Source organism: Aythya fuligula, chromosome 13 (genome assembly GCF_009819795.1).
Source record: "Aythya fuligula isolate bAytFul2 chromosome 13, bAytFul2.pri, whole genome shotgun sequence".
Taxonomy (NCBI): Eukaryota; Metazoa; Chordata; class Aves; order Anseriformes; family Anatidae; genus Aythya; species Aythya fuligula.
This window is the reverse complement of record NC_045571.1, coordinates 16,727,662-16,751,642: the sequence shown is the minus strand read 5'-3', so window position 1 is coordinate 16,751,642 and position 23,981 is coordinate 16,727,662. Positions and strand designations below refer to the sequence as shown.

Genomic DNA, 23,981 nt, shown 5'->3' with positions numbered 1-23,981 from the left:
TTGAAACAATGCAGCATCCATCCACACTGTACACTAAGGAATAATATACCTCCTCAAACTCTGTCAGAAAAAGAAAAAAAAAAAAAAGTGATATGTGGCATACAATCAAAAAAAGCAAAACAAAACAAAAATACATCACTAATGCTGGTATTGGCAGTAGTCAACAAATAGATGATATGTATGCTTCTACTGATGCATAGAGACACATCACTGTGAGACATTATACTGCCTCTAGGAAATCATCATCTCTAGATATGAGAAAATAGGTGTCATGTACCAAGTCTCATAAAATACAGTGGAATTGTATTAGACAAATAGGCCTGCAAAAGCCATAGAGACATAAGGCATTATATCACTCTTTTTAATAGTGTCAAGTTTGAGAAAGTTCAAAATCTCTCATAATACTTTACAATATGTATGGGACTACTGTCATTAGGTTCCAGTAAAGTATTCCAATAATCTTGTTAAGTCATTTAATATTTGGGTCCTAATAGTTATTATTAATAATTATTAATAGAAATTGTGGCTACTTTTCAATACCATAATGCTTTAATACATCCAGACCCTATAGCAGAACAGAACGACTGTGTTTGGAAAATTTGCTCTAAGGCTTAATACATACCACAGATGATGTAATGTTTGAATTTTGACAGATTTTTGTAACACAACAGCAAGTTTTCTTTACTACACACTCTGGGTTTGAATTTTGTAAGTTCTGAGCACCTGTAATTTTACTGGAAATCATTAAGAGTTCTAACTGATAACTAACATAAACACCATCAGAGGATAAAGATTTGAAATATTATTTTCTCTACACACTTAATCACAAATCAATATTTCTAATTCTTACACCGGTAATTGAAGGAGCAGTTAATCTTATCACTGTTGTTCTTATACCTCATCAAGCAGCATACAATTATGTCCTTCAGTCATTTGCGTTGATCTTGCTGAAGTCATTCAAAACAACTTTTGTGTATAAAGTAAAACATCCATTTTCTTGGTAGGTCTTAGATTTGGAGGCATAATTAGCTGATGAAAAGGAATACTCTTATCTGGTATTTTCATAACATTTCTGTTACAACACTAATACAAACATCTAATCTCCAGAAATAACTGAAAAGCCTTTGGTCATTTCTAGTTGACTGAAACAGCCAGTATTATCATAATGGGAAGCATGAAAACTTACAAATGATACAGTATTTAATACGATCCCACGTTATTCAAAGATTCTCTGTGTTGTGATTACTTCAGCTAGTAGGCTGGTGTGTGGTTTTTCATATTTTTTGTGCTCTTTTTCTATATCTATATATTTCTTTTGCATTTAAATAATAAGCTGTTTTCAATGGGGAAGTCATTCCATTTATATGCAAAATTAGTTTTTTCACTTGGGCTTGTGGAGTACTGGCATGACGTTTAGACAAAATAGGGAAAGACTACACCTCTCCTTTAAACCTTAATAGTTATTCACACTATTCCTTTAAGGCTTTCCTCATTTAATTCCTGCATTCAAGAACCAATATTCCATTTTCTTCAAAAATGCTCTGTGCAGGGCACCAGTAATGATAAAAAGCATCATGGGTCCATAGTATTCTTTCAGAAAATGCACTTCAATATAATTTTTAAAAGCTTTTTCATGAACATCAATGATCTATAGGACTCTGATATACCAATGTATGCTGTTCTCATTGTTAATGTAGTGGGGTCCTCTTTTTCTCATTAAAAACCTTCAAAGAAGCCATTCATCCTTGCAGCATGTCAGAATAACGTAGAAGGAGGTATGACAAATAAGACCCCAAACCTGCCTGTTATAGATTACAACCCTTAGTCTATGCCACATGTGGACATTATATGATTCTATGATCATTGGCTGACCACACTTACTCAATGGACATGTGTATTTCTAGCAAGAAATATTTTGTACATCTTCAAAATCCCCTTTTATTTAATTGTAATTGTTGACAAGTTTCAGTGAGGAGGTAGTGAAGAAATGCAAATAGCACATTTTCCATTATTTAAATATGAATTCATAGGGAGGAGTCATAGTATCTTCAAAAAAAATGTGGATTCCTGTAAAACTTTAAAAATCATTTTTTCTGAGATTCTGTTAAGCATCTACTATACCACAATAGGCTATAGTCAAGAGTATAGCTCATTTTGATATGGCCTGATATTTGTAATAGAATTTAAAATGAAGAATTCAATGTTGACACATAAGATTCTATGTAAATACTGAATAAAGTTCTGTTGTTGAGATATGTAGGCTCTCTCACATTACTCTTAAGATAACAGGGCATTGAAATTCCAAAGCAAAATGGAAATTGAAAATCTGGCAAATTTTGTAAACCCTGCAGAAGATGCATCTGATTTCAGTAGGCTCTGAATCAGTTTAATAGGAAATTGTTTCCCAGATCCTCCACTATAGAGGTAAAACAAAATTTGAAGTAGAGGATTGGGTCCTGCACATCAATTTGCTAGAATACATTTAATAGTATCTTTATAATTCTGTTCCATCCAATTCTGTGACTTTTTCTATTTTTATTATTTATTCTTTTTTTGTACAAATAGTCCAACTGAATGTTGGTGCATGTTTTCTTCCAAGTCTAAAGAGCTATGCTCCATCATTTCCACTGGATAACTTAGTTTTCAATCCCCTTTCCAGAATCACTTTAGTGTAGTGCTCCTGGCACAGAACTTCAGTGCTTTGAGAAGCAATCCATGTGTTTGCAATCTCTACAGCAGTTTGGGGATCTGTCAGGATGTGAGAAGCTATGCACTATAAAGTATTTTACCAGAACAGTTAGAGGATTGCAGTGGTGGTAGGGCTTTTTGGGGAGTTGGTTGGCTGAGGGGGGAGGGGTGTGCTTCTGCTTTTTTTTTTTTTTTTTTTTCCCTGTTTAAATAGCAGAGAAAAACAGTTTATATTTTTATCTATACAAACTATAGAATTAAATGGTTTATTATACATATCAATAAAGCAGTACACTTTTTAATAATTAGAGTGAAAATTCTAAAATATTTAGACTAATTCTCCTGATAAATGTTGGCACCTTTATTAGTTGTGCATATGCCCATATAGTCACTAAAAGCTCAGTTCTATACCATTAGTATATAAAGCATTACATTTTGTTGAAATTCATACCTAATTTCCTATTAATCCTCTGATTAAAAGTTACATCAAACAATGTGAAATAACTCAATTTGCAGAAATCACAGTATAAAGTAACCGTTGCTGTTACTACTAGCTTTGATTACTTGCATGGTAGCAATGCATTGAAACGAAGGACACTTTATGCTACAGAGGTATAGCAAGGAGAGAATTCCTCCTTAACATTAGAAGAACAGTTAATTATAGACAGTTGGGTCACAAGGAAATAATCGGATGGTATTACTGAATTTGAGTGATAGAAGAGCATGAGAGATAAATGCATGCTGTTAATGTTGTAAGATACGAATTTTGAGGCTTGATCTTATGGCAATTAACTATCAGTCTTGGATCAAACTCATGCTATTTGTGTCCCACTTAGTAAGTAATGAGAAATCTTATTTCAAACAGATTTCCTTTCTCTTTTATACACTTTTATTTCCTATAGTAAGTAGAGGGAGGAGGGTGGTTCACTTTTCCTCGTAGAGTTTTCTAAAACCACATGGCACTGCAGCTGTTATTGCTAACATCTTCAGTGTATACAGCACCTTTCATTTTGGAAGATCCCTGAAGTGCTTTGCAGCACTAAATACGGGAATTATTTCTCATACCACTGAAAGTCTATACCAAAAGCAGCTGTACCAGCTGTAGGGAGGCTGGTGGCCTCCGCAGGAACATTCCAGAAGAAGGCGGTGGCCCTCACAGCACTGTCCCACCTTCAGGCCTGGTGAGGGGGAAGTGTCAACAGTGATACTGCCCCAGCCTCCCCAGAATTTATACCACAAGGCCTTCCACAGCTAGAAGTACTGCCTCTGTCTGGGCATCCAGGTGAGGAAAAAGGATGGGTTTTCCTAAAAGAGGCTGGTGTGCTGTGGAGGGACCGGTAAGCCCTGAAGCCAGCTGAGCTCAGGCAAGCCTCTCAGGAAAAAACCGGCCTGCCAGGAAAGTTAGTGGAGTGATGTCTACTTATTCCCTATTTCTTTTTTCCTTTTTTTCCCCCCTGTCCTGTAGCAGGTGTGTGATTCTGACATATTCTAATAAAACTTCTGTTCAGGTGGTTTTGTTCTACCCTTGGAAAAGTGCTTGCTGTCTGATGTTATCTTCTCATAAAAGAATCTTTTGTGTTATATACTGCAATGTTCTATTTGTGTTATATATTTAGGTGGGGAAAGTAGCTAAGAATCTGATTACTTTCCTAGCTTTGGACTTATATACAACTTAAGAGACTTTTTTCCACTGTTGTAATTTGTGTGTGTGTGCATGACATTCTTACAGCTTCCAGGGCTGTGTTTAAATTTGTTATTTATAAATATTTATTCTTTTGTATTGCATCTGTGTGTTGCATGTGACAACTTTGGACAAACAGGCTGTTTACTGGTGAGAATTGTACGCCAAAATACAGAAAACCTCTTTTGTGATATGCTTTATATTTTAAACTTTTGATCGGTACCTTCTAGTTAAAATCTCATTTACATTTAAGCCATCTATTAAAACGACAAAAAATCCCATATGAAAATGGATAGCTGCACTGCTAGTGCATGAAAAATGTTTAGTTTCTTATCTAAGTGATTCCATGAGAATCTTAAAACTTTTTTTTTTTTTTTTTTCTGTGTTTTGTAAACCTTTCCTTAAAGGCAGTGGGTTGAATAGGAAACATTTTGCTGCTGTGAAGTTTTCGCAGGAATAACAGAGTAAATGTGAAATTGCCTGTACCGTTTTATTCTTATGCTTATTTTTGTTATTGTCAGTAATAATTTATTTGATTCTTAGCTAGTTATTAATTATAATTGTGACTAATTGAATATATTAATTAAGGACTGCATAAGCATATGAAGTTTGTATGTTTGAATGTGTTCATTCATGAGCCTTACAGCATTAGAAATGGAACAGAAGCGTCCATTTTTACAGACAAAGGAGAAGCTGGAATAAGCAAATCCTAAAATATGTTTTATAAATGCCTTGTTACTGTAATCTCCTAGTCCTACATCATACGAACACACTGAGAAGATAATAGAGGTAAAGTCCAGCACCTCCTTTCCTTTCAGGCTTGTACTCAGAAGACCTTTTAAAAAAATCTGAGAGTTAACTTCACAGGATGCCTGGGCTTTTGGGAGTGTGTTATGCTGAGATAGAGAGAAATTGATGGAAATATGACAGTTTAAGACTAAAAAGAGAATCTACAGAAAGAGTAAGGTTCTGATATTAATTGAAATTTAATACATGAATCCTTATACCCAGGGGACAATTTTTTTTTTTTTTTTTTTTCTTTTCAGAAACTTGATGCAACTAGTGCAATATTGCAGATACCTGGGTTTAACAAGGATTTCAAAATGTAAATAGTTTTTCTTTTTATAGTGCAAACCTTAATTGGAAGGAAAAAATACTACTTTTTTCTAAATGTTTTGGGAACAATACATTTAAAAGTGGAATTTTTGAGAAGTTTATGTTAATTCAGTTACATCATCTCATTGTTTTGAACTGAAGGGGGTTGAGGTAAGAAGTGGTCTGATTTCTGATAGCCTACAATGACAAAATGTCATTATGCATATGCCTGGGCTCTAGTCAAAATCATATTTACTGTGAGTAGGTAATAGACAATATAGCATTCATCTGTAAGCAACATTTCCATTTTTATTCAGAAATACTTGAATCGTTTAGTAGGCACTGTGAAGTGTATTTTTTCTATTCAATAATGAAAGTTATTAACTGGCAGCAAGTCAATAATGCAAAATGCATTATGTATGAAACAGGTGATCTTGACAATCACTGCTTCAAAGGATTTGACACAAATGACTAAAATCAGATTTACTTTCTCTTTTGAATAAAAATGCATTTGAAGTTGAAATACATCCAATGATCACATATGTTCATGTAATTTCTTTTTGTGATATCACATGCCCTTGCCATTAGCTTATGGATGATATTTCTTTGCTTTATTAGAGATTTAATTTTCAGATTTGAGGCATGAACAGATTTTCAAGGAATAAAACTAGAGCAAATTTCACTTAATGCAAAAAGGTGTTCATGTGTTGAAAAACAAAAAAAATAAGAAAATGACATTGCAAAAAATCAAGTTACTAATAGTATGATTCACATTGTTTTTGAAAGTTTGTCATGCTCTACAATTTCAAATATGTATTCACTAAAACTCAGAGCTGTAGCTTTGGAGTTGTAGCATTCGGTGTTTAACAGAATTGTTTGCTTTTTTAAATGGATCATGGTGTTTCTGTCAAAGAATACTTATACAGCTGTGCTTATCATCAGGGAGATCTTCACCATTTTTTCCCCAATATTTCTGTCCTCAACCCTTAGCTTTCTGTGCAGCTCTGGTGCAAACCTGTTTTCAATGCTAATAGCAGGATCTACTATTTCCTAGAGCTGACAGCTCTATAAACTTTATGCCGCATATTCTCACAGTTTTTTTCAATAAGTTACAGGGTATTTTGATTATATTTGCTGAGTGATTGCTATGCGTTTTCCCAAACATGGATTGTGCTTACCATTTTAGTAAAACAGTTTGACAGGGATTAATTTGGAACAATTAAAAGAAATTACTGTTTATGCCAGATACCAAAGTGATTGAGTTCAGTTTGTCTGTACAGCATAATTACTGCCTGTTGTGTATTTGTGGTTTTGCTCACTGTTTCCAGCATCTTGATAAAAGTTTTAATAAGCACTCCTCGTATTAGTTATAGATTAGTCTCAGGAATATGTAATTCAGCTTCAGTAAGCTTGTTTTACACACCTTGACTGCTTCTTCATGTGGCTGCAGAAATCTGTCCTTTGCCTGTTAACTTGTAATTTCTTTAGCTAAAGAGTATTTCTTAGCGTAGGGGGAAGGGGTAGGGTAGGGTAGGAGGAAGGAAACAAAAATAAACCTAAAAATACTCTGTTTCTAAAGCAGTGAAGGCTGAATCAGGAGAGCATGGAGCAGCAGAAGCAAGTTGTTTCACGGTCATTTAATTCTTTTGTTGACTTCAATGGGTGTTAGGTGGTGTTTTCATCTGGTGATAGGAACTTTCAGTTTCATTTTGTTCATCTCTGGAAAAAAAAATCATATTAAAGAAACATCATTGAAGTCAGTACCATCACACTAATAAAAAATAGATCTAAGAATAAATCAGTCCTTTAGTGGATTTAGAGTAAAATCATATGAGGGAATGAATTTGAAAGCCTTGAGAATATAGCAAATTGTCTGTTCCTCTTTGAGGTAGGTCTTTCTCTTTGAATATGATCATGAAGTATATTATGTAGGGAGTGCATTAGGTGGGAAAATACTGATGGCTGCAAAATAATTTCACTTTGAAACAGTTTAGAGTGTGAAAATGAGTTAAGGATGTTTGTTATCATTTGCTTCTTCGGTGTTAAAAAGAAGAGGGAGATTCCTGCCAGGCTATAGCTTTAGAGTGTTTCTTCTTGTCATCAAAAAGTGGTAAGAAATAACAGTAAAAGCTTTACTTTTATTTTTTTATTTTTAAAGGGGAAAAAAAGGGGAAAAAAAGTCAACTGCCATCAAAACTGGTCAGTCCGAAGTAAAATATTGTATGTAAGTATGATGAGGGTAGACATTGCTGTATTCAGCTATGTTAGTGACTTACACCTAAAACCAAACCAACCAACCAACCAAACAAAAAACACAAACCAAAAATCTGTGGTACCAGAAAACAGTCCTAACGGTCTATCAGCTGAGAGTTACAGAATAAAATTGAAATCTGTATCAACATCAAAGAGGATTCAGCAATTCGGAACCTCTGAAATACAGAACTGTTTCATTGTCAGTGGGCACTTCAGAGGGAGCCTTTCTGAACTGGAATAGTTACAAATAGCTCAGTCTTCAGTTAGATAATATTATAATTGTGCTACTGTCTGGAAAAAGAGAGACCATGTCACGAGGATCTTTTGCTTTGAGGAATACTCTTTTAACATAGTTATTTCAATACGCCTATTTAAGGGGTCAGGGGTTGCTAGCAGCAAATGAAAGGGATATTATATTGAAAAGAAGTGGTATAATAGCTAAATTAGTCTATGTAATTAAAATAGTTTGGGAATATGAAGATAAGAATGGGAGTAATTTTCATGGTTTCTTCTGTATTGTTATTTTTCAATGTTTAGATACTGTAGCAGTTGTGAACTTCAATGCAGTATTCCCAATTCATTTAACCAGCCTATGCTCCTTTTTTTTTTAAGTGTTGTTGAATGTTGGAGCTTACGACAGGTGTTTCAGACTTGAGCAACTCTATTTATTCTGTGTATTTTTTGTTTTTTATTTCACCTCTATGTTTTGGTCATCAAGAAAGGTTTTTTCCACACACTGTACTGTGACTGACCTTATACGCAGCTCCTTTCTTTTTTCCTTTTTGTATTTTTATCTTGCTTGTCTTTCTCAGTTCATCTCTTTTTCTACCATCTGTTATTATTCACATGCTCTCTTTTGACAATTTCACTTAATGTTCCGTTTTAGTTGACTGTGTCATCCTTATTTGCAGTTTCCTTAGCCTTTCATTTTCTTCCAGGATTTTAGAATTCTAGAAATGCTCAGATTTCGTAAATGTCTTTGAGAATGATGCTTGGTTGTTGGAGAGTACCTCCTGCTCCTCTCTTCTTTGCATTGCTGTTGCCATAGTATTCCCATCAGTGCTATGACACAAATGACAGACAACTTACAGCTATAACTACATAAATAGGTTGCTTACAGAACAACACTTTTCTCATGGCGTAAGGTGTTCATCGTATGTCTGAACAGAAGACTTGAGTAATGTTGCTCCCCCCTGCTCCACAGGGTCACAGAGGGCCACAGGTATAGAATAGTTCTCAGATGTTCAAAGCTGCTCCTTGAACTGCTTACAAAGGCAGGTAATGACCATTTAAGGACAGTTTATTATCCAGAAGTTCAAGAATGATAAGTCATTGCTGTTTTTTTTTTTTTTTTTTTTTTTTTTTTATCTTAAGATCAGACAGTTTTCTACTAAACTCCTAACGTTGCACGTTACATGTCTATGCTATTAGTTTTTCAGGAAAATCTACAGGGATAACATACATTACAAAAAGTTTTGTTAATATTTATCTCACATGGTTTATAATAATGGTGACTGTTATTTCCGTGTTTTACTATATTTTTTTAATACAAAATAAATATAGTTTTTATAGAATGGTTCAGGCTTTGACTCGTTTTAAAAAAGATAACAATATACTAGTACTGAAATACTAGGAAATTCCACCTCACAGTTTTCCTGATTTACCTCTTTGAGTGTTTTTTTGTTGTTATTTTGTAGTCCGTAGAACCTTTACTGTGGCTAAAACTGGAGTTCATGGAATTCTTATTAGTTAATTTTAAATTTAAATTATTTACTGGTACTATCAGGAATTTCAGAATTGATTTGGAAAACTTTTTTCATGAACCCTTTAGAAATTTTGACTTGTGTACTCACCCTGAAATTATTTTCTAAAACTTTCTTGATTAAAAACAAACTTTTGTTTCTAGTGCAATTAAAATTCCCTGTATCCTCAAAACTAGAGGGAGAGGAGCAGTGTAACATTAATAACCTTGTTAATAATCAAAAAATATACTATATAAATTTATTTGGAAGATATATGTACATGTATATGCAATATTTTAATCAATTATTATGATTTATAGACAACTCTATCAATATTATTACAGAATAATTTGGGATAGGGCAGGGAATTTGGTTTATTTCTAAATTTGTTTCATTTAAATGCACAGAAATGAACTGTAGGCTTAAAATATAACTCCACGGACATCAGGATCCCTTTTTATTTTCTTAGTTTAACTTCTAATAGAGAAGGAAAAATTGACACAATTGTGCTTTCTAGTACATGCAGGACATGCTGCTATTCTGAAATTTAGTTTTGAAGAGGTTTAAGTATCAAGTGTTCGCAATAACCCATACATTTTTGTTGCTGTTTTGTCTGGAAACAATGTAATTTATTTATTTATTTATTTATTTATATAAAATATATAATATATATATTGACTACAGTCAATACAAAAATGTACTTTTCTGAAATGAGATACTTCTGAAGTTTGAATGCATGTGTGCAACTCCTTTAGCAAGTAATTGTTAGAGATGTGCTGACAAATAAAATGCACACAATTAAAAATATTATTAGTCAACCTAATATATTTGTACAATATCACCACAGTTCTTTCATTAAACTCATGCTGCTACCATACTGTTACTGTTAATGATAATCAGTATCTGCTGATGACTTCCCTATTTACATATTTAAATGGAGTTTAGTATTGTAATGGATTTATAAAATGCCTGTTTGTAGAACACTGTTTCTTCACTCCTGAATACCTGTTCGACGTATCATGCTGACCTGCTGAAGTACTGCAAGTACATGTAAGTCAGTGAATTACTGAAATAGTGCAGGTAATGCAGTATCTATGCCACATAAACTGCATATGCAATTCTCACCGCTGTCAGTAATCTTATTCAGGTTAATTGAATTACTCCAGTGAGTAATGCGTTTTTTCATAAACGAAGACTTGCAGGATTCGATTTTTCTATCATGTTGTTCCTTATGTAAAATCACAAAGCCAGAAAATGCTTTACAGTTAAATCCTGTTGCTGTGGAAAGATACACCTTGCAGATCTAGTTGGAATGTTACAGGAAGTTACTCTCACTGAAAAGCAGGTTGCAGAGTTGAAATGGAATAACTATATTAGTGTTCCTAATCTGTCTCACTGTAAAGTGAAATGTTTTAATTTAAGTTACCGGGAAATGATACTGCTGAAAGGCAGTAAGTAAAGGGCAAAGACAATTACTGCATTCAGTAATTTCTTAAACAACTGCAACTTGGTCCATGGGAGTAAATCACTCTATGCTATGACAGAGAGAATAAAATCAGAAGCGGAAGGGGAAAAGTAATTTTTTTTCACCTGAATGATGGCAAGAATGTAGGTGTGCTAATACAGCTATATTTGAAAAAGACGCTAAGCTGGTAGGAGCTGAAATTTTACTAACTAAAAAATTATTTCTAGAAAGAACTCTTGAATGCTTATCTTGCAAAAATACTATTCGAGATTATTTTAAATTTTGCAAAGGCAGAATGGTTTAAAGATAAGGCAAAGCAGCATGTTCTGTACATGGAGCTAGATACATGTATGTTTTTCTGTAGAAGTTGTCAGCTGAAGGCATTTATCTGTATGTACCTATGTCATCCCCTTCTGTTTCTGTCTTTCTGTAAATTTAAGTTTGTTAACAATCTTGAGATGAGAATATATTGTTAATCAGAAATTAGATTGAAAAGTACAAAATGTTATTTTCTTCAGCCCTAAACAAACCTGTATCTCATTTTAAACATGTTGGTGTCTCAGAGTATTTAGTTCATATAAGAGCAGATTTCACCAGATTTACAATTATATAACATTTCGTTCATTTCAGTCTCCGGTAGATACATTAAGTACTGTCACATACCAGAAGGGAAATTATTCCTGTGAAGTCTGTCTTTTATTTATTTATTTCAATCAAAGAAAGCAAAAGAAATCCCACTGTCTTGGAAATTATCCAAGTATTATTGCAAGTACCCAAGACAGAGATTATTTACAGGTATGGTGGGCTGTTGGAGAACTGAGACTGATACAGGGTTACCCTTGGTGCTAGGAAAAATCTTTTAGCCTTATTGCTATGTTGAAAAGTTCCAGCGTTTGCTGTGCTCCTTCTTTGTTAGAATTTGTCCACTGTTGCAGTTTTAGACACCGAATCCAAATTTCAATGAATTGAATGGTAGTATTTCCATTTATTTCCAAAGCTCAAATTGGATCTTGTCTCCTAAGAGAAAAGGACTGCTATATTACTGTCCCTTTGCTAGAAAGACTTCAACTAACTGGTGGCTGAAGTTCAGTATCTGCATTAGGTTTTCTTGCTAGTTTAAGCTCCTTTACTAAAAATAACAGCAAAGAAATCTGGTGAACAAATATAATGAAATTTTGTCAGTGCAAAACTTGGGGGCAAATTAAGACAAGTATTCTTGGTTTCCCATCTCTAAGCAAGTGGTATAAAAAGATCTTCTCAGCAGATGGTTGCTTGCAAACTCCTTTCCTACATTTTTCCTTGGAGACAAGAAATTGAGGATAAAGTGGCAGAGGTTTAGGAAGGTAAAGGAAGAGGTTTTCTTAAGGAGAAAAGAGAAATCTAATGGTGGAGATAGAAATAATGATTTATCTTTGTTTTTATTTATTTGTTCATTAATTCTGATCCAATTCTAAGATTTCTACCTCAAGTATTTAGGAAGCAGATGGAAGTAGAAATATGTGCAAGAGATTTTATATGTTTTCTGAAGGATTGTTAAGTCAAATCTCATTTCACTAATTGGGTTTTCAGTCAGTTCAGTTTATTTGTTGTAGAAAGGGTAGTCCTTTCATATCTTCATCATTTGAAAAGCACAATATTCTGTAATTTTTAAAATATTTTCTCTCTTTTCCTTTTTCCAGCTACTCTTGGTATTCTACACAAAAATTCATTAGTCATTCTGGAAATGGACTTGCTGTCTGGAACCTACCTCTTGGCAGTCTTATTAGCCTGTATTGTATTTCAATCTGGCGCACAGGAGAAGAATTATACAGTGCGGGAAGAACTGCCTGAAAATGTCCTCATTGGCAACTTGCTCAAGGATCTTAACTTAACGCTGGACCCAGACGTCCCCCTTTCCTCACCGTTACAGTTCAAGCTTGTGTATAAGACTGGGGATGTACCGTTAGTACGGGTGGAGGAGAACACTGGTGAGATATTCACAACTGCCAACCGCATAGACCGAGAGAAGCTGTGCTCTGGCATCTTTAGTGAGAATCGTTGCTTCTATGAGGTGGAGGTTGCTGTTTTGCCTGATGAAGTTTTCAGACTGGTCAAGATCAGATTCCTAATAGAGGATATAAATGACAATGCCCCACTCTTTCCATCAACAGTTATTAACATCTCTATACCTGAAAACACAGCAATTAATTCTCGCTATTCTGTTCCATCTGCCATTGATCCTGACATTGGTGTGAATGGTATTCAACATTATGAACTTCTTAAGGTGGGTTTCTTCCGTTCTTCTGTGTTATTGTCTGTCTGTGTTACTGCTGACCAACAGAGACTGCCAGTTGCCAACAAACCATTAGAAATATGAAGCTGTTTACTGTAGTAGTGGTGCACTGTAGATAACTGTCTTGAAATGTTAACCTGAGAGCATTATAGTACATCTTACATTCACTTTGTAGAAAGCTGTTTATGTATGTGTATCTGTGTAACAGTGTGAAACATGCACATCTTCATTAGCTTTCAACAGGCCAAGTATTTGTTCAACTTTGGCTAACAGTCTTCTTGAGCCACCAAAAATATGTTCTGATCGCCACCAATGTGACAGACCTGAATGGAACAGCATGTTGTGTCTCCATCTTGTGTGACTGTTAGATCTGAGCTGTATAACTTAACCAGAAGATTTTGTGATGTGTTTGTCATAGAGAAGGCATCAAATACCAAGACAGACTATTCTATTCTGGAATAGCTGATCTGTATACCAACGAGTTATGCTAGAATGGACAGGAATCCAATTATCAAAGTAGTTTTGTAATGTTTGGTCAAACATCATGTTTGAGTAGGAGAAACTCCAAGATATGCCTAAATGCAAGGATAAGAGTGCCAGTGGCCTAGGAAGAGCAGATATGTCATAGTCTAGCTTTTACCCTTTCTAGCTAATGACAGGAAAACTCTGGAATTAAGGAACAAAAGAACAACATGTTAGCATGTTACAACAGCTAGGAAAGGTTTGAAAAGGTGTGAGGTTTGAATTTACTTAAGTAGAGAGTACAAGGAAGAAAAGTAACCTAAAATGATTGTGTTACTATGTGGGAAGCTGAAAATGCCTTTACTTCCCTTGATTTGGAGTAGGAAACTAATGGGTAGTTAGCAACCAGGTACCCTCATTGCAGGAATACAGAATATACAGGCCAATATATTGCTTGATTGACTTGACAGCAAATACTCATTAATACAAGTACTTACTAGCATTTTAATAAAAATAAAATGCTGCCTTATTTTAGCTCCTTTAAATTGCTTATAGTCTCAAGTAATCTTAGCAGTTCAGAGGCCAAGTAGTGACAGATTCTTTCAGAACACTGCATGCTGCTCACTTCTGGTGAGCTTTTTAAAATTATTTGTTGGTCTGTCCATTCTCTTTGTAGTCTAGAAATTTAAGACTTTTAAAGAATTTACTTTTTTAAGCAAAGACCTCAGTGCTTAAAAGTTTTTAACCTCAGTTACAATGAGAGTAGATAGACCTACGCATTATTTTAAACAGATCACCAAAAGTGTCCAACAGGATGTCATCTTCTATATTTGGTATTTTAACTGAAAATCTAGGGAGTGTATAACAGCATATTAAATAAATAACAGTAGAAATAGAAAATACTAAAAAAAAAAAAAAAAAAAAAAAAAAAAGCCAGGGCTACAGACAAAATGTGGCAAAATAATACACTGTCTACGTGGACAAATGTTAGATAGTTTATCCAAGGAAAAAATGCCGTTATTGTAGGAAAACAAGAAACACAATAAATAGCAAAATCATGAGTCCCTAGGATTTAGTGAGCAACATTTTAGGTTACCAAAATAGCAGCCTTGTTTTATGTGTTTGAGTTGTGTGTTTATTCATTTTTGAATTGGTTCAGAAACAGAATGTAAGAGATCAGCAGAAGAATATCACACAAGTGGGAGCTCATCTAAAATACAACCTACAGCTCTGTACATCTCTTTACCAAAAATAGTTTAGGGTGCAAGGCCTTGTCTAAAGATCAAATGTGACATGAGGTGGTCTGCCAAGAGAGTGGTGCAAATAACTCTTTCCCCTCCCCCCCAACCCCATTTACTTCGGTATTTAAATAATCATAGAATCACATAAAAAAATAAAACCAGTTATGCATTTATTTATGTTTCTTTGCTGAAAAACTGTTCTTAACAAATAATAAGGGAAGGAAAGGTGATGTGGATGAGCATACACACTGAAAGTTGTGAACTCTTGTGCTAGATGTGCTACAATGAAAAAAAAATTGTAAATTCACAGCCCTACAGACAGATCTCGTAAGTGAATTAATTGCATTTTTCTCTTGCATGCCTGCTTGTCAGGTAATTCATGAGGTACGGATTCACCGTCTTTTTAAGGCACAGCAATAGCTTGGAAAGTATCTCTGAATCCAAGAAGCAGTTTATGACACAGCCAGACACCATTTGGAATAATAACATCACTGTATTATTCCATTCAGGTCCTAGTAGTTTTTATGATGTTAATGCCAAAACTGGCCACATAAGTAGGAGAACAAAGTGGTAGGAGGGGAGGATTCTGGTGAGCAGGCAGGGAACACAGCATATATACAAAGATCCATTCATCACTGTGGAAGAATAAGGAGATGAAAGAGGAAAGGAAGAGTAGTGCATGTGAATCCTTTCATGGTTAACCCTAATGCCAGGAGGCAGAATGACGAGCACACAAAAATGCTATTGCTTGCCTTTTCTCCCAAAATGCTGCTTGAACATTTGTTATTCCATGCTGGTTTTGGGGGTGCACTGTGAAGATACTCATGTCTTCTGGCCTGTGATATATGTTAACCTTTTCTTTCACTTTATAATCAGCATACAGAAAAGTGAGGAAACTGCAGTGCATAAAACTGCACAGTGTGAATCTAGCAGGGCTGATGTGACAGCTTTGTGGGGTGCTGGGGAAGCACCCGATAGCGAGGTGGTGGGCAGGGCTGTGAACCTGGACGGCCACAGAGAAGTGGGAGATGATCAGGTATGCAAGTCACTTCACAGGAGCACACAGGCTGATGCTCTAATATGCATACAACAACAGAGAGAATGTGTTGATCTGTGCTTTAGAGAAATTAACATCAAATTAACAGGCTGTGCAGTAAAGAGGAAGCTCTTCAGTCATATTTCACTTTTTAAAAAGTTTATCTAAAATGTGCTTACAGTCTGTATGGAGCCAGGCCTATTCTTCAGGAAGATAAAGAGATTTTTGCCATACCTGTTTTTGCTAACTACAAACACATCTGAATAGGTTAGAGATTTTTAGCACACTTTCAGCAACTCTATTTTGTTTGGAAGAAAACATTCACATGTTACAGTATTTCCTCACTCTGTAACTCAGTGCTTATGTTACTGCCCCCCTTCTAGTATGGAAAAAAGACTTAATGTAATTGTTGTATTCTGTTTCTTTTGCAAAACAGATCATTAGCGATTTATAAGGTCTTTTTACTTTGTAACTGACTTTATTTGAATCTTCTGCCTCTTTCTAAAAACCCTTTTAAATAGAAGAAAACAAAGCCAAAGAAATTGTGCGCAGCATTATACAAGATCATAATCCTTTGCTGAGGTGCCCAAAGCTGACAACAGAAAGGATAACTTTAAGGGTTCACATGAAAAATGGTAAACAATATTTATTATGAACAAGGCAAGGGAGAGTAAACTTAGTTGGAAATGATTTAAAGATAAAAGAAAAAGCATTTAGAATGAGCAATTGCTCTAAGTCTAGATAGGAAGAAAAGATGGCATAACAGTGATAGTAGGAGAAGGTGATAGAAGGGGCAGCTAAGACAGATGGTGACATAGTTCAGGGAAAGAAATGGCCAGATAAGAAAGCAACGATTTTCTCTCAGTCAAGTGTAAACTGGGAAGAATAGGGAAAAATAAAGGCATGCATGAAGAGAAGTAATATGTTAAAACAGGAGGATGTAAGAGCAGAATTTAATTTGAAATGTTAATCAGTAGTGACTTCTGATTAAGGATGAATCTACAAACACTACATATTTTTATGAATACATGGCATGTAATACGATACGTATGTAAATATAGTTTATTCCATTTTTTTTTTTTTTGTCTGAGGCCTTTGTTGCCAATGCCAAGGTGATCCAGTCCTCAGAGGTCTTCCATGATGAGTAGGAAGTGAAGTAGGTTTGTCTTTTGTCTTCTCTAACTTTTCTTGATCATCTGTAGTCTTTTGTGTTCCCCTCTCTGCCCCTCTAACTGGGGCTGTTTCCTCTGACATTCGTTACCTTGCTTTGGTTTTGAGAGTGCTTGTTGTGGATTGGGCAGGCTGCCTGGCCTGTTTTCAGTCCCTTCTGCATGTTTGGTTCTTTATTTGTGTATCACTTGGCCTCCTCCCATGTGCAACTAGACAGGTCTACAGGCCTTGGTTCCCGTCTTCCAGGTCATCACATTGCTGACATACCTAACTAAAACGTTTACACATTGTGTCTGGTAATGCCACCACAGTGTTAGGGATATGCGCTGTCATTGATGGTGCTGCTTCAGAATGTTTTTGTGTTCAAGGTAAGCTAATATTTAGTATAACCCAATTACTACACTTAGAATTTACAAGTGTCGCAAGATTCTGTTTTGGCCATAACGATTTTCATGTGAAGCATTTCTTTATTCTTGTAGCTGTTAAAAAGGGGAGCTGTTTCAGAACAGTTTTTGAACAGGATTTCAGCTTGGAGCACTGTAATGGAAAGTCACCTTTGTTTGCCTATTTTAAATTTGTATTATTGATTCCTGAACGTTTCTTTTTGAGCAGGTATACCACATAAACTAAGTGGTGCATGGTTGCAGGAATACCCAGTTAGCTGCAGACTAGAGTGAAGGCAGAACTCTGCACTTACAGGCACAGGGCGTTTAATTCTGAGATCTAAACTTGTGTTCCATCAGGTTGTTGCTTGCTTTAATCTGTATCTGCTTGGGGAAAATTAGATTGGTGATACTGCTATAGCTCCATTACTCCTACCTGTTAGCGTATTATTCTTGTATTTACCTATCGTCAGATGTAGCTGGTGGATTCCTTCTAGAGTTATATAATCATCTTTTTGTAGCTGTCAGTTCATACCTCTGCAAACTGACAAAATAGATTCTTACTCAGTCTCACAACAAGTCAGTCTTGCCTCTGATGAGGAGTTACCTCTTGCAACTGTAAATAATCTCTTGTGATGTCTTTTAGTATAAGCTTTCCCCAATTTCTGTTACAGTTTGTCAATTCCGTTACCCATGGAAAATGGCGATCACGGATCTTCATCAGATTTTTAGACTGCTCTTGAAACAAGGTTATTTCTGAGCCTCATTGGAGTTTGGGATCGAGTAACTGATGTCACTGCTCATCTGTGAAAATGGAGAATGGAAGGAGATGAGTTTTATGTAAAATGAAAGCCGGGAAGTTAGTTAAATTAAAATTACAGAGTGGAACTAGATTTGTAGTTAATTCAGAACCAAAAAGTGGCTGAGTGCCTTGGAGAGAAGGGTGGGAATCACAGGAACTGTGGGAAATCCTGAGTTCCCTGTGAGCATAGTGCACAGCGACACAAACAGAACTGTGGATACCTCCCCGCTTTGGGACACCTGAACAGAGTCACCAGACCTTCTGCATCAACCCAAGCATCAGTTGTTCAAACCCTCTGGCTTCTGTCCTTTTTTATGCTTTAATTTCTTTAAATGGAAGCTGAAGGAGCAACCCTTACTTTTGCTCTCAAACCATGTTTGAATGAGGGAGCACACCACAGCTAATCACACTGAAATTAATGCAGATGACTCTTCTGTGTAGGCTTCAGCAGCATGAGAGGACAATGGAGGGGTATATTGTCCCTTTAAATAGGTCACAAAAAGCCTGGGGTGGTTGCTATCAACATCTGCCTTCTGTGCAAAAACTGTCAAGATGGAGCTTTTTCTCCATGTAAACTGACCTTTATTACTATTGTCAGGTCTTAGTGAAAATTGCTGTTAGTGACTAGTAAGATAAGGTAAGCTCCAACTACATTATTCTGCTGTTATCAAAAATCCTTTGTAAATTTGTAGAACCCACTAGTACCGAAGTATTTTGCACTTTCTGATTTATTTTTTATTAACAACCCTTTCTAGCCATTGTCTAAGGGACTTATGGCCATTATACTTAGAAAATGTTTGATTTAGATAAGAAATTTCTTGACTTCCTGACAAAGCAACTACAATAACTTTTAATTTTTTCTCTCCTGTCAAAGCTAAATGGTTAGTAATAGTTCAAGATTCACTTACAATAAAAAAATCAATTATACACATATGTATATCCCATGTACCAATAGTACTTGAGTATTTGAACTTAAAAATGCAAAATAATGAGAAATAATGGTATTGTTAAAAATTCCATCTTAATTTTGAAAGTACTTATATACAAGATGAAACAATATGTGTGATTGAAAGACAGATTTAGCTCTAAGATAGATTTAGGAAATTTTTTGTCCTGAATGTGCACTCCCGACAAGCTCTAAGGTCACCCTCTAGTGCCTGTAATTTAATAAATACAGAGAGTTGGATGTGTTGTCTTTTTATGGTAACTTTTAGCTCTCTTTTAGAAGAGAAAAGTTTGCTAGGACAGACTGTGAATGATGATGACTACTTTTTTTTTTTTTTTTTTTTTTAAGTCTACAGTGCTGATAGGGAATACGTTGGAACTGAAACATTTTACTCTTTCTCTGTCACTGCCCAAGGATCAATATATTTGTTTAATATTATAACACAGCTTCATTTTTTTCACATGGGTAGTTACCACTGTAAGTTACACTGTAATACAAGATGTGCAGACTTTTCCTGTTAGCAGTTTCCTTAAGATATAAAACCTATTTTGAAATAACAAGATGTATTTTGAGTAGAATAGAATAGAGAGTTTATCCAGCTTTCAGTTTAGGTGAAAATTTTTGAGTGGGTGGATAAGAAGACGTGAGCTGACGTAAGCTATAAAATGAGATGCAGAAACTTGAAGGACGCTTATGAGTGCTATGTGACATCCTAGTATCTTGAAAAGCTCCCCTGCAAATTTATGAAAGGGACAAATGACTTTCATTTTGATCTTATTTTTTATTGGTAATCATAGGAAAAGTTGGAAGATGGGCTGTGGGAGGAATTTGATTTATAAGAATCTGAGAGTAGTATTCTTATCCCTTAAGTCTGTCATTAGCCTTGAAAATATAGTGAATGTATTTGCTTCTCACCATTTTCCAGTTACTTAACCTCAGGTATGTAAAGAAATTTTATTAAAAAAAAAAAAAGTCTTCCCTTTATTTAGCTCCCTTTCCTCAAAGCCTTTTAAATTCAATCTTTAATCTTTCCATCAAAACAATATTTTCATTATTTTGTTTTTCAACATCCACATTCCTACAGAGCCCTCCCTCCATTTACACATTTTTATTATTATATGAATATGAAAATGTATAATCCTTATGAGACGGTTTTGTAGTAGAGTAAAAAATATTGCTCAGTAGTAATTTGTCTAGAGAGATCTGGACAGTTAAGTGATGATCATCCCTGAGCGTTGTTTTGAAATAGTTACTGGATTTTATTTTTAAAGGGGAAAATAATCTGATTTGCATTCTTATAGCTGTGAATTAGTTTCTCTAAGTAGATAAAACTGTACTACCAACTGGTGGTAGTTTGATTCCAGTGAGTCAAGAGTCAAGGTAATTGCTTCTTGTTGGTTGATACAAGGCTCCTTTAGGGTGGTTTATGGCATCAGTACTGTAAAACTGTCAGGCTTCATTATCCTGACATCCCTTTGAGGGGTTGGCTGAAGACTGGAGGAGAAAGTCTTGCTTCCAGGCACAGTAAGTTCAGTGAGCTAGGGTGAGGGACAAGTTGGTGTATCTTTTTGCATTCAAGGCTCTGATTTTCACACTAGCTGTCATGAAACAATAATATATAACTTAGCACGTCTCTGTGTGGGCAGGATGATAGACTCAAGCTGGAAGGCACAAATCTGTCAAATGGAGATCTTCAGTTCATCTATCTTACATGAATATTATCTTTTACTGATGTCCAGACAGATCAGTATGTTAGTTAACAAAGATATGGTGATGCGTTTTGAGCATAATAGACTAGGGATTTGCCTACATAGTCCTCTTGAAACCAAGTGTATAAAAACACTTAGAAATAAGTACCGCATCCCTGTTAAACTCTTCCAAAAAATGTGTAAATACTTCAGTTTCATCTGAAGAGACAGAAATAGTCAATTAATAATGTATAATGCTCTCAAGTAATCCACAGTAAAGCAGTAACAAAAACAAAGAAAAATCAGGTATCTCAGTAGAACTATAGTTAAGTTAACATATGTGTATGATACTGGAACAGCAAACAGGAGTGTCAAGGAAAATTTTTTAAAGTGTGGCTTACTGTTAAGCAGTTATATTGAATTGTTCTCCTTCATATAGTGAATTTTGCCATGTTTAACAATGGCAAAGTAGCACACCTCTGAGGAAAATATATATATAAAAAAAAAATCAGTAAATTCATATTTCATGTTCAACTGATTTTTTTCTAAACTTGTTTGAAAACTTGTAAAATACATGGAAGAAATAGTGTTTTCCAAATGTCATTTTTGTTACAAGTTTTAAAGTTAGCCTTTTAAGTGAACTTTTTGAAGGTCTTTGAAAGTTTTAAGCAACAGTATATGGTGCTTTTAACGTGCTTGTTTGTTTTAGATAGCTGTAACTTCCAAGCTACTTTGAGGAAATAAATTGTTAATAGCTCAAAATAAGTTTGAGTTAATGAGTTGAAGGCTTGGGAGGGTCTCTAAAGCATGTGAATATGGAAAGCTCAAAATATTTCTAAAAATGCTGAAGGGTCATTGAAGAGAAGTTTTTCCAACAGTTAATTGCGAAAGACAGTGGCTAAATGTTTTATAAAATACGCAGACAGACAATAAAAATCATGAAGATCTTTCTGAAAGTTAAGTAAGAAGCCATGATTGAGTCTTAGTGATCAACACTTCCATTTGATTTTAGTATAAGCTGCCCCGAGTCCTTAATTTGTGTTTGTGACATGCTTGCTGTAAAATGCTGGCCACTCTTCAATCACCAAGGGTAAGCAACTATTCTTTTTGTTTGACTTGACTTTCTGTGTTTTCTCTTTTCTACTGGATGTAAGCAGGAAAATGACAGTTTTAATCGGGTATCAGTACAAAGTATGCTTTCTTTCAATTGCATGTAGATTTCTTGCTTACAAGTATATCACTACTTGGAAAATTAGTTTGAGTTATGACAGCAGAAATGTGCACGCTGTCTCAACATATTTCATGTTCTTCCTGCTCGTTATATTTAAACACGTATGTAAGTTAAAAAAAATAATAATTGTTACCTACTGTCATTAGCCTTCCTCATGAAAATCTAACAGCTGAAATTCAGCTTTGAAAAATTGTTACTTTCACAGTATGAAAGGAAATAAAGGAAGTAAATTTATCAGTACTTTCTGAAGTGTAAGTGCTTTTATCAGTTATAAAATCAACTTCTGTTGATTGTTTAACCCATAAAACAGAATGGGTTTAAAAGTTTTTCACATCAGAACAATTTTGAAAATTTTATATATAAATAAACTCCAAGTTTGCCACGAAGGAAAAGGATGCTACTGTATACTTTGCTAACATTTGCATTAGGATGCTCTTTGATGCCTTGCATTGTTGAAAAGTGCAAAAATAGATAAGAGTGACAGATGTATCCAGTGGGACTTTTCTTTTTTTTAAGTTTTCTTTCTTAAAATGTTTGTACTAAATTAGAACCTTATTACTAAAGCAAGCACCATCCAAGTATGAACAATTTTGTTTGAATACCATTGCTTTTTTTAATCAAGTGTAGTTATTGCAAGTTTTAGAAGAGAAATAGCTAATCATGCTCTGTATTGCTTCAAGGGTTGTAGAAGTTCTTAGAATCCATTGTAATTCTAGTTTTGGAATCAGTTTGTGAGGATTACTTTCTGCTGCTTTTACTCATTGTGGATGCAGCAATACAAATTTTACTGATATTTCAGATATCTGTCATGAGAAACCTTTGGTTATATTACAACAGGCTTCATATGAATCCTAATATTATTCCAATTTTATTATTAAAAATTCCAAGTTATATCATGACTAGTCTTCTCCGCACATATGTATGAGGTGACCAAAAAGCTGCTACTATTTTCAAAATGCTCAGCAAAGAAACAAAACATAAAGGAGAATTATGATATTCACCAAACTTTTATTATTTTTTTTTTTTCCCCCAGCTCACTTTTCCAACACCTCTGTTTTTTTGCAGGGGACGAAGAATTCAAAGTTTTGAGATATGTTTTGAAAACATTTCTTTCAGTCAAAACTGTCAGTTTTTTCCTGTTTTTTTTTTTTTTTTTTTTTTTTTTTTCTTGAAAAATAAAATTAAAATATTGAAGAAGCTTATTCAATAACTATCTTTTTGATTTAAATTTTACTTTTAGCTTTCTCTAATATTGGGTTGTTTAGTGATAGAAATATAAATAATTCTTGTTTTACCCAAAATATACAGTATGCATTGTTTTTCTTCCTTTCAAGAGGAAGTACAGTGAGGAAAAAAGATAGGTCCAAAATTATATTCTTATAGCTGTCAAAGAATACATTTAAATCCACTGTCAGCCATGGATTGTGGCACTTGACTGCATTAGTATGGTTATTTTTATTCCTGGAAGAAAGGTTTATTACAAAGTAATTTATTCCCTGGCCCAGAAATATAATGGGCCTGAACACTGAAGTCCTGTAGAGCTTTTGAAGCTGGGACATGTAGCAAAGAGCATTTCAGACAATTTCAAAGAAACAAAAAAGAAACATTGGTACAAGGAAAGAATTCTGAGTCATCAGCTGTCAGTATTGAAACACATTTTTCTCACATTGTGCTATAATTGCTGGCTCTATTAATGTGATGTGTATTGCTTTGGTTATTGCTGATGTTCCAAAGTCAAATTATTGTAATTTTTTTTCTTTGCCTTATCAAGAAAATTGTCTTTTTTTTTTTTTTTTTTTTTTTTTTTTTTTTAAGAGTCAGCTTGT

The 23,981-nt window shown here is 34.7% G+C and overlaps 1 protein-coding gene across 3 annotated transcripts in view; it reads left to right on the top strand.

Moving 5' to 3' along the window:
- The window catches only part of PCDH11X (protocadherin 11 X-linked), a 473,826-nt gene that overhangs the window by 35,557 nt on the left and 414,288 nt on the right, over positions 1-23,981 (top strand). For all 3 annotated transcript variants that reach the window (XM_032196196.1, XM_032196195.1, XM_032196197.1), the window contains exon 2: positions 12,604-13,187. In XM_032196196.1, the coding sequence (XP_032052087.1) occupies positions 12,648-13,187 (540 nt within the window). In that variant the 5' untranslated portion in view covers positions 12,604-12,647. The remainder of the gene's footprint in view (positions 1-12,603; positions 13,188-23,981) is intronic.